The following is a 12,329-nucleotide window of genomic DNA, read 5'->3' on the forward strand; positions in this document are numbered from 1 at the left end:
ACTGCCTGCACTGACTTGCAGTGGCTCTCCAGAATTTCAGACAGAAGTCTCTCCCTGCCCTACCTGAGGATGCTGAGGATTGAACCCGGGCCTTCTGCATGCAAAGCAGGTGCTCTACCACTGAGCTACAGTCCTTGGGTAGTGATTGGCTAATGCATGGGGAAAATATATATTGATGCTCATGAAATGTGCAGAGCTTGAGACTGAAGAAAGAGACATAAAGGGAAGAGCAGGTGAAGATTTCTGGCTCTTCTACACAGATGCAAATAAAACCTCAGAGTTGACTGGTGCACTGGCATTAAAACTAATTAACCCAGATAAATTCACACCATTTCCTGTTCTCCTGTCTGTCATATCCTCACCTTAGATAAGGAAGGCTGTTGCTTACTGTCATGATTAAATACAGCTCACGTCTCCCCATGCAGCAGTTGACAATCTTCCCCACCACCACCACCCCGAGGAGAGAATTACAGTGTCAGCCATGTTTCGAAAAACAGCAAACGGAAAAGCATCTCCTCTAAAACAAATCGCTCAATCAGCACCCTGCAAGGAGCTGAAAATACAGCAGTTCCAAAGCCGGAGCAAGAAAGAGCACCCCAACCTCTTTATCGCCATGCACCATGCAAACTAAGAGACAATACCGCCAGCGGCCCACCCTCATCTTTTGCTCTCTGGAAATGCAGCATTTACACTGCTTCCTTGCATATGCATTTAAAAAAGCAAAGTGAAAGGAATTTGGAGGGGGCATCACCCAGAAGGGACCCTGTCCACAGACACTGTGACTGCCGACTTCTACTCCTCCTCCTGCCTCTAGAAATAAGCAGTAGTTGTTACAGAGAGAAGTGCATCCCTTGTGAATATTAAATGCTTTCTCCCCACAGCAGGTTTGCACTTGCTATTAGCACAGAGGGATGTTTATGAAACCAGCATACTGCAGATGCAGAATTTCCATCTTTTTTTAAAAAGGGGGGAGAGAAAAGAAAGTGATAAGCAGCCCAAAAGGGTTTTTGCTTTTGCTTTGCATAGGAAAGAACATTTAATGCTATTTGCTTGTGTAACCCATGTGGTTAGGGGACAGAAAGAAAATGGTTGCAAATTCTCATAATATACACATTTTTGCAAAGTAATTTTCTCTAACATACCATATTTTTCTGTGTATAACACCCCCCCCCCCGTGTATAAGACGCCCCCTATTTTGGGGTACTCAAAATTAAGAAAATGGGGGGAAGATTGCCCCATTGTATAAGACTACTCCCCATTTTTAAACCTTTTTAAAAGTAAAAAAAACAACAACGTAGCCTTATACACGGAAAAGTACAGTAATATTTTTGCATGTTGTTTTCGCTATTATAAGCACTTTAAGGAACATTTTGTCCTGTTATATCCATCTTTTGTACACATTACGCGGCTACAGAATTGCATTGCAACATTTGAAGGAGGGCAAATTTCAAAGTATGGCTGTGTTTTGCTGCACACATTTTTTTGGAAAGTGAAAATTAGGTAAGCCCATAATGCAAACTGAATTGAATTTCTTCCCCATCTCTAGAGACCAGGGGAAAGAAGCTTCATTCATTTGCTCTCCCCCTCACACACTCTGGCCAGATAAAGCCTTAAGGTTTGGAGGGTATTTGGGGGAGATGAGAGGAATATTTTTCAAACCTCAGATTAAGAAACGTGACAACATGAGAAGAGCCTGATGGATCAGGTCAACAGCCCGTATAATCCAACGTTCTGCTCTCGCAGTGGCCCATGAGAAATTTGCAAGCAGGACCAGAGTACAAATGCATTCTCCTCTCCTGTGGTTTACAGCAACTGGCATTCAGAAGCATAGCTGCTTCCTACCATGGAGGCAAAACATAACCATTGTGGCTAATAGCCGCTGATAGCCTTGTCTTCTATGAATTCATTTTAAAGCCATCCAGGTTGGTGGCCATCACTGCCTCCTTGTTAGAGAGAGTTCCATAGTTTAACCACACCCTGCGTGAAGAATAACTTTCACTTTTTCTGTCATTAATCTTTCAACATTAAAATTCCTTGAGTTCTTGGGTTATGAGAAACAAGGGGAAACTTTCCTCTATCCACTTCTTGCACGCCATGCATAATTTCATAAACGTTTGTCATATTACATCTCACCTGCGTCATCTCTAATGCGGTCTCCAATGCAGCAGCCTTTCCTTATGGGGGGGGGGAATGGCTCCATTCGCTTGGACATTTTGATGGCCCTATTCTGCTTTTTTCTGAGTCAGTTTTATTCCAGTCAGTCCAAGGTGAGCAGGGGCAATCTCGCCCACCTCTGGCTACAACTCCAACTTTGGGTCTGCACATGTGACCATGTGGGACAGCAGAGTCCTGAGGAATCAGAGAGGACTGTTCTACTTCAGATTGCCTATGGGTGAAGTCTAATTGCAATGGCCCTCCCATATAAAAAGAAAACAGCAGAGAAACAGAAAAGCTCCAGCCCATTTTTATGTGTCATCTAGTCTTCAATTTGCAGGGAGTTTTCCACTTGAAGGTAGTTGTCAGGGACCAGAATTGACAGGGACCAGAAACAGTCTGATTTGTCTACCCCTAGTTGGATGCTTCCATCTCTCTCTGAGCTGGGCTTATGTTTGCCGAAAAGAAATCCCTTCATTATACAGGGCTTATCCAGCCTTAAGCTTCTGGCAACTCTGTCATGATGGCATTTACTTGCAGGTAGGTGCTATTGATTTTTAAATAGACCAATATTTGTGTGCTTGAGCAGCCACATTTTTGCTACCTTCCACGAAGATTCAATAGATATCCTTTACCAAGGTGAAGGGCTGCAAATCTTACTGCAGCATTACAAACCTTACAAGGAGCTCCACAATTAGCTGGTCCTGATTTACAGATATTATTTGGGGCTACTGGAGATGGATGGAACCATAAGTGCTCCCATCACCACACCCAGGCTTACAAACCCCACTTGCCTCTTTTAACTTGGCAGACCTGATTTATAAACCCAATGGAAGATTTTAGGAGATGCTCTAAGAAGTGCTGTAATTCAGGCTCTGCACGACATGCATCAGCAGTCGGATGGAGAACAAGGCTCAAGAGGTATTTGAGTATGCATTTCAGACAGGACACTCTCATTTGAACTTCATCTGGCAGAGACACACAGTTGTCAGGGGTGGCAGTCTGAAAGCTAGCAAGTATCAACCAAAGATGTAATCATGCTGGGACAGACACTATTAACAGCAGCTGGAGCTGCACCAGAGAGACCCACTGCACAGCCTAAAAAGCGAGGTTAGAAGAATCAGTAGCTTGATGAGTCCCAACATTATGACTAAAATGGCCACCACATGGTAGGGGTGCTTATATGGAAATACGGCCATATGAATGGGCTGTAGGGTGGAGTGCCAAGCCCAGCTTCTTTTCCATGGTGTCAGCTGGGTTTCCCTTTGCAGCCTCCTTTCCTTTGAGCTGCAGCTTTATGGAAGGGCCTGGATCAGTACTAGAGCATCAGCTTTGAATGCAGAAGGTCCCAGGTTCAATCCCCAGCATCTCCAGGTAGGCCTGGAAAAGAACCCTGTCTGAAGTCCTGGACAGCTTCTGCCAGTCACATAGGAAGTTACCTGGTTTGTCCACCTAGCTCAGTATTGTCTACAGAGACTGGCAGCTGCTCTCAATGGTTTTAGACAGGTGTCTGGCCCTACCTGGAGATGCTGGGGATTGACCCTGCATGTGAGGCAGATGCTCTGCCACTGAGCTACAATATTAAGCTAGATGGACCAATGGCTGAAATCTGTGTTATTCACCAGAGTCAGTGTGGTGTAATGGTTAAGCAAGTTGGACCGGGGTTCAAATCCCTTCTCAGCCATGAAGCTCCCTGGGTGACCTTGGGCCAGTCACTGTATCTCAACCTAGCCTACCTTGCAGAGTTGTTATAAAGATGAGGTAGTTGCCTCCCTCTGCCTAATGGTAGAACCAGCCCTGGTGCACAGCCACTTCCTCTTTTCAAGTCCCCACTCATTTGCTTCAAACACCTGAACAGAGCTCTTATTTTTAAGCTTTTAAAAACGCTTTCAGATTCATTCAAGTGCATGGAATATTGTCATAGGAGATTTCCCAAGATTCATTTTAAAAGCACGTGAAATCTCTGCATTAAAATTTTTCTCCTATGGCTCGCAATGCTGACAAGATGATGGAGATGGTAAATTAACATGTTAGCCATGAGAATGCACATCAACTCTAGGAACTGGTTTCATTATCACACAAGGGCAACAAAACAGTGGATATGGTAATTTATGGTTGGTGCGTTTTGTTCTCTTGAATGAGTAGAGAATATGATTTATTAAAGTTGGCTGACCAGAACTATGCATCAGATAGAGCCAGCTCCTGGAAATGGTAATGTTATAGTACAATATGATGCACTTGACAGCATCCCTGGATAGGGCTTGTATACTGTACAACAAGATGAGTTGTACACTGTCACATCCGCTCTCGATGAACAACAGTGTCGCTTTCTTTGTTTAGGCCTTTGCCAACACCGCAGGCAACTAGGAGTTGCTGCCCATGCTTACTCCACTTATCAACCTACCCGCCCACTGGACCCCCCTTGCCAAACCCCATTTTTACAGGGATATATTCTGTCTGTTAGGGACGCGGGTGGCGCTGCAGGTTAAACCACAGAGCCTAGGACTTGCTGATCAGAAGGTCGGCAGTTCGAATCCCCGTGACGGGGTGAGCTCCTGTTGCTTGGTCTCTGCTTCTGCCAACCTAGCAGTTCGAAAGCACGTCAAAATGCAAGTAGATAAATAGGTACCACTCCAGTGGGAAGGTAAACAGCATTTCCGTGTGCTGCTCTGGTTCGCCAGAAGCGGCTTAGTCATGCTGGCCACATGACCTGGAAGCTGTACGCCGTCTCCATCGGCCGATAAAGCAAGATGAGCGCCGCAACCCCAGAATCGGTCACGACTGGACCTAATGGTCAGGGGTCCCTTTACCTTTACTCTGTCTGTTTGTGAGGGTCCTATTGCAAAATGCAGGCAGCCATTTTAATCAAAGCCAAATGTAAATGGAATGACAAGATTCACCATCTCCCTCCACCTCTGTCCCCCTAATTAATAGGATTCTTCTCTATGGATTATATTTCAGCTGGCACAATAAATGAAGAAACAAGGAGCAATTAAAGGTGGCAGCCTTGGCAGGGAGATAAAGAGGCTCCCAAAATTGAAAACCTTTTTCTGCAAGCCTTTCCTTCCCAGATGTTACAGCAAACTGTCTCATCAACAGCTGCAATCCCTTGAAAAGCATTTTCTCCTAAGCCGTGTAAAAATAAAAAAATTAAAAACCGTCATGCACAGTCAAGCCTAGTAATCCTTTCCATATAACAAATGAGTACAGAATAAACATGTATAGCCTCTGCACACACTTTTGAAGTTTAGAACAGCGCCTATAAGGTTCCTCTGCAATATACTTGGGATGGGTGACTATGTCATTATCTCACCGCTGCCCTAAGGGACACCAGACGTTTCATGGAAGTATGCAAATATTTCTCCTGACACAGGGACCCATCGCCTGCCCTTTTCCCCCATTCTTAAGTTTACATTACTTCCTTTCTCCAGCATGTTCCTCCAGTAGGCATCATATCTCTTACTCTCTGAATAGGGATTTCAAGGTCAAAACACTGAGTGTTAAACACAAATACATGTGATAATAAAACCTTTTTGTAAACACATTGGAAAGAGGGTGGTAATTCTGAAATAGAGAGGAGAGGCATGTGATTTCTTTTTCTTTTTAAAAAAGATTTGCTGCGTCCACAATTTACCTCCTATCCTAACTGGCAGCACTTACAATAGCCCAAACTGCATTCTCTATTCAATGATACACCACAGCTGAACTCCGGGACTCTGAATCTGCATGCCACCCGAAAGTCTCAAGGTCTGAGGTTCAGGAGACAAGCTCTAGGCTATTTTTCATGCCTCCTACCCCACATTCCACATACAGAAGCCAAACGTACTTAAAAAGCACAGGTTACATTCGGGGTCCCTGTTTGCATAAGCGAAAACCACGTTATGTGGGGAGCACCCTCTAAATACCATTTAAGCACCTTCTCTGCCACTCTCTCCAATCCAGACCAAAAATACTGTATCCAAAAATATCTGCAACTAGGATGGAGGCTTGGGAGCCAGCTGGAGGCTGGAGGATGCGTGGAAAATTGGTGGCTGCAGCTGCACTACTGCACGCATCAGCTATTTGTCGGGGAGGCTGAGCAACATAAACAAAGTCCCACTGTCCCTCCTGTCTCTTCAGGGCTTTCACTACTCTCATTGACATCCTCTTCAGGCTCGGAGGAGGGTCTCCTCAGGAGTCACGAGTACTCTCCAGCTCTCGCCCACCACTTCCAGGTTTGAATTGAATTATTTAATTATTTCCCGTGATGCGCGTATACACACAAGTTGATCGCACATAAGTTGGTGGACACCTGTACCATCACCCAGAATCTACCATCTCACTTTGTCTGATGGTTGGCCTTACGCTGTCAGGGAGACCAGGCAATTCTTATCAAAATACACATTTCCACAACCTAGTCTGCAAGCCCTAGACTACAACATGTGCACAGAAGTTCGAAATTCAACCAAGGTGCGAAACAGCCCTGCAAATTAACTGTATATGAGAAATGCACTTTGTAAAGAAACCAGTTGCATAGGCATGCTGCTGAGTTCATTTGCATTCTATTGCCACAAAGGATAAGGAAAAAGCAGATCGAAGCCACAAACGTTTTGAAAATTACTTCGTTTTTCAATCTTCAAAAAGTAAGACTGCCGAAGGAAGAATATTCCAACAGTAATATCCAACAGAAATGGGGAGGTTAATGTGCTAGTTTTTACTGAGTCACAAAATAATTCAGTGACTAATTGCTAATAATAATAATGCTTTAAAACAACAAGAATGTGCTGCTGCCGAAGCAAATTATATTTACGCAAGTTATACAGAGTCATCTTCTTCATCTTCTTTCACAGCTAGCTATGCAGCAGATAAATGATGCTGTCGACGCAGTTAGGCACACATTTTCAGATGGTGACTTACTTTATTGAGTAGCAACTGCTCCCCTCCAGGCTTGAGAGGTCTCCATCTACGCCTGCCATTCTTCCCAGCACGATGCACCTCCAAGGTTTTCGACCCCAGATCACTCTCAGCTGCCAGGACAAGTTTCAACAAAAAGTGGGATGAAATAAAAACATATTTGGAAAAGCAGATTTCTTTTTCTTTCTTTTTTTGAAAACTTGTTTCTCCCCAGTTCTCGAGTTCTAAATCTTTTGAATCCCCTAGAGGGAATTTGGGCATGCCAACATCTACTCATTGGGCAAGAAAGAATATCAGAGAAAGTTTGAGCAGACCTAGGTTCAAATCCCCCTCAGCTCTGGAGCTCACTGCATGGCCTTGGGTCAGTTATCACTTTCGGTCTAACCTACCTGGTGGGGGGTTTGTGAGGATAAAATGGGGATGGAGAGAAAACAACATACAAGGAGAGGCAGGATGAAAATTTAGTAAATATTTAATAAGTAATTATGCAGAGGGAAATAAAAGCTCAGAACTCTACAGAACTATTAAAACTCTGCTGATAACTTTATGCTTGAAACTAGGTTGAGGACCCCTCAAGGAGGGAAGAATCTATTAAGACAATCTATTCTGGAGAGGGACCCATAACAAGAGAAACAGAAAGTGACAACTGGGTCCACCAAGCCATGACAGACTAAAATATTTGCAATTGTGCACTCCCTGGACAGAGAATCTGGGGCTCCCTGACCCTTCCTGTCCAAGCCCTCACAATGTGACATATTAAGATAGCCACCAATCAAGAAGTCATCCTCCTTAAATTTCTCGAAAAGAGAAAAGGTGTGTACTAAAAACATACGCTGATGGGAGTTTAGACCATAGATAGAAGCAATAGTTAAGAATTTTGATCCCAATTTCCCCTTTAAGAATATGCAATGTCTCTCAGTATCTGAGTGACCCTTATTAGGAAGGAGGCATCACATTGGGCATCCCAGGATCTGAGAAATGCCCCAAAGTATCTGTGAGTCAGCAAGCAGGTCCACCTAGAATGAAGGTGTGTTTCCTCCAGGCAGATTATGTTTGGGCAGAACTTCCAAAGGTTTTCAGAAACTCCAAATCTCTTTATGGGATTACCTAGTCCCCACACATTCCATGACATAAAAATCCCATCCCCCTTATTCCCCTCCCCCATTACCATTTTGATAAGTAACCTGTCATTCCATTTATACAAAGTTCCCACAAAAACAAACCAATTTCCTTTCTGGGTCTTCAAGAGTTATTTTTGTACTATTGTATTGTGGTGCCTTAAAGATTCATATTGTCCCCATTTTTCTGAGCTGCAATATATTCTTTGTTGCCATTTTGCTCTAGTCGACGGGCCCCTAGGAGGCACATTAAGTTACCATTCTTTAGTGAGGGAGTAAATCTCCCCTGGTATTTTGTCCTTATTTTAAAGAAGGTTAACCTCCTCTGTTCCCCTGCTCAGATCTCTCTTGGTTGCTCATTATCTCTATATCTTCTTCTTGAATAATTATGCCTTTATCAAGGCCTCGTAGAGTGTATCTCAAGGATGATATTCTGTCAATTATTTTATCTTGTGACTGATTAGGTAAAGCTAAGAAAGAGTTTAGAAATCTTAGATGCTCCACAGAAAGAGTCTCTAGAATCATTTTCTACATAGGGTAGGTGCTGCTTTCTGCAATGGTGATTTACACTTTTGTGATAATCACAAATTCAGGGTTCCTCCAAACCAATAAGATCAACAATTTCATTATCATTTTGCTTAGGTCTTCTAATCCTCATGGAACAGGGGTGTACAAATGGGGTTTCCAAAGAATCTGATAGTTCCCTGATTCCAGAATTTATGTCTTTTTACCATATATTCCTTTTGCCATCTGCCATTTCTGAAATGTCACCACAGAGTGCATGATGGCAGTCATAAAAAGAAGTTCTCTATGCCTATTACGTCATCAATATTAAGAATCCCTGGGATTAATTCATCCATTTAATGCAGAAAGTGAATTAAGCATCAAGCAATGCTTAATAAGAACAAAGAAGAGCTTTCTTTTCACCCAACCATCTCCGTTGCCATCTTGACCGGAAGTCAGATCACTCTCACTAATAACAAACACAACCAGTGAGCGTGCAAACAAAAATGCCTATCATATTCACCAGATTAATTTCCATTCTAGACATGGGATAAAAAAGTGAACATTGGGAATTTATGGTCCAGTTTCCACAGAAATTACCCAATCTCCTTACTATTGGCCATGCTGGCCTGGGGCTACTGGGAGTTCCAAGTCCAACAACATCTGGAGTGCAACGGACTAGCCACCCCTGAACTGCAGGAACTCTCTAAAATAAATTACAGAAATGGGGCATGCATTGTCTCTTGATGCTTTCTGTTCCGTCAGTTTACTGCATGACCAGTATGCACTTGCGCTCCTGCGCATTGGTGCACCACATCAAAGAACTTTGGATACAACCAGGCATGCTATTCAAGATGGCTTTTTTAAAAGCAGTACTTTTAAAACTGTGTACTTGCAAGGGATGAGAGGGGAAATACCTATGTAGGAACAAAGAATGCTAGCACAAGTGGTGCATGGAGGGTGTTTTCAACAATATTAGGGGTAAACAATGGAGGGTTCTCTAATGCAGAGATGGAGAATGTGTGGCCCTCCTGATGTTGCAGGACTCCAACTTCCATCAGTCACAGCCAGCACAGCCAGCCAAGATGATGACAGGTGTAAATCCAGCAACACCTGGAAAGCAACAAGCTTCCCCACTCCCTGTGCTCTTATGCAACAGTGTTCCACTCCAGAAACAAGAATAAAGGTAAAGGGACCCCTGACCATTAGGTCCAGTCGCAGATGACTCTGGGGTTGCAGCGCTCATCTCGCTTTATTGGCCGAGGGAGCTGGCGTACAGCTTCCGGGTCATGTGGCCAGCATGACTAAGCCGCTTCTGGCGAACCAGAGCAGCGCATGGAAATGCCATTTACCTTCCCACCGGAGCGGTACCTATTTATCTACTTGCACTTTGTGCTTTCGAACTGCTAGGTTGGCAGAAGCAGGGACCAAGCAACGGGAGCTCACCCCGTCACGGGGATTCGAACCGCTGACCTTCTGATCAGCAAGCCTGAGGCTCTGTGGTTCAAAGCTCCAAAATCTGGGGGAGAACACGGATGAGAATTCTGGAAGCATTCCTGCTGAGGAATGAAAATTTCTAAAATTAAAAGGTATTATTTGAATTAAGCCAAGAATTAAGCTCCCCCTAGCTAGTGCTGTAAGAAGAGCAGCCTTTGAGATTTCCAGAGAGGCACGGCTGCCTTTTGATAGGGTGCAAAGCCACATCCTCCTTTTTCGCACTGTTCTCGCTTGGAAGTGACACACAATGGGAAGCAGAGGCTGCAGAGAAGCGCAGAGACCACGTGCAAGTCCACAGCTGCTGCTTAGGCAGGCTCCTGAGTCAGCAGGCTGCACGTGGCTTCAGCACATCACAAACTGCACATGTGGGGGTTTGTGTGTTCACTCCCTCCCTCCCTTGGGCTTGTCATCGCTTTAAGGGAGAAGAGCGCCTACCAAAAGCAGCTGGATTTGGGATGAATTCCTCAATAAAGTTCAGTCTGTATTTTGCTAAATTTCCTCCACTACACCAGACAATATAGGTGCACCCCATATTTATCTGGGAGTAAGCAGCACTGTAATACTCCCTATAATACTCTCCTAACCTGGTGCCATCCAGATGTTTTGGACTACAACTCCCATGGCCCCTGAGCACTAGGGCTGATGGGAGTTGTAGTCCCAAACTTGGGGAAGGCTGCAATAGATCTATGACCCCAAACTAGAGGATCCGGCAATGGGTGGGTGGGAAAGGGAAGAGCAGTGGGTTTGAATGGGTAAAACATAGTTCAAATCTTTGTTCAGGAACTCAGCTGACTAGTAAAATTCACTAATACACTGAAATGAAGTCATTCAATGAGATTAATTCATTAAGGATTATTTCTATCACCTCGAGGCAGTGTTCATGGTTCATTACACACACACACACACACACACACACACATTATCCTCACAACAACTCAGCAATGTAGGTTAGGCTGAAAAAGAGAGAGGGAGAGAAAGCACAACTGGCTCACCCAGTCATGCTGAGAAGGAATTACAATGCAGGTCTCCATGGTCCTATCCTGAAACTTAAAATCAATACAGTGCAATGGCACAACAAGGGAAAATTGAGATGCAGGCTGTAAACCTGGGGTGGGGAACCTGTGGCCCTGTTGAACTCACTGAACTAAAACTCCCAGCAGTGGCTGGGGCTGGTGGGAATTGGAGACCCACAACATCTGAAAGCAGCATATGTTGAAGAAACAAATAAAAGAAAGATGGACAGTGGATAGCACAGCATTGACAAACCATTGCACAACGCAATTTTTTTTTCTGAATTCCAAGGGGAGGCACCCATCATTCAACATCCTCACAGTCATCACTTTTTAATATGCAAAAGGGTCCAGAACCACCCACCTTCAGAGAAGCAGCTCCCCAATGTTTCTGATAGCACGCTTGATTGGGAGGAGGGAAGCAACTCAAACAGAGACACAATCTCCAGCTTTCCTCTAAAAAGTGGGAAATACTGCTACTCTGTACTGGGAGGGACTGAATGATGCAAACACACCCATTGCAGAGATATGGAGGAATTGAGCCTAACTTGGGGTTAGCTAATTAGAAAGGAATGGAGCCAAAGCAGATAATCATGAAGAGATGAAGTGTGGTAATTATGCTGCATCTGCAGTAGGAATGATGATAATCCAAGCATGTCTGATGCACAGACTTCAGTGTAGGCTGATCAAAGGAGGCAGGCCCAGAGCAGTGACTCATACAGAGATGCAGCAAACAACATTCTCTAGAGTCTAAGGGCTCGTCCTCACTTTCGCTTGTGCCGTGTCTAGAAAACATGAGTTTGAGTGGTTTTCCATTTGACCCACACTTTCTAGCCATAGATCTGAGTAGTTTTCTCACTGCCCTGCTCCTTTCCAAGGGAAAATCTGCTCTTTGGTGTTAGATCAGAAAAAATGACAATCCAGGGAAAACCCAAATTGCCGTTTGCTCCAAATGAACACTAAAGAGTGGGTTTTCCCCGCGGGAAAACAGCAGAACAAGAGAAACTGTACATAAGCCCTAAGAGTGGTTAATTTTGCTGCATCTCTGCATCAGGAGTTAATGAATGACCCAATCACAACCAATGGATGGACACAAAATTACTTGCTTCCAGCAGAAATCAACTGAAGAGGAAAACAGGAGTAGTGATTCATG

The 12,329-nt window shown here is 44.1% G+C and overlaps 1 protein-coding gene across 2 annotated transcripts in view; it reads right to left on the bottom strand.

The window, feature by feature from the left end:
• Nucleotides 1–12,329, bottom strand: part of ARHGEF9 (Cdc42 guanine nucleotide exchange factor 9) — a 278,066-nt gene that overhangs the window by 198,320 nt on the left and 67,417 nt on the right. For both annotated transcript variants that reach the window (XM_053374041.1, XM_053374042.1), the window contains exon 4: nucleotides 7,051–7,160. In XM_053374041.1, coding sequence (XP_053230016.1) covers nucleotides 7,051–7,160 — 110 coding nt within the window. The remainder of the gene's footprint in view (nucleotides 1–7,050; nucleotides 7,161–12,329) is intronic.

The sequence above is a fragment of the Podarcis raffonei genome, chromosome Z (assembly GCF_027172205.1).
Source record: "Podarcis raffonei isolate rPodRaf1 chromosome Z, rPodRaf1.pri, whole genome shotgun sequence".
NCBI lineage: Eukaryota > Metazoa > Chordata > Lepidosauria > Squamata > Lacertidae > Podarcis > Podarcis raffonei.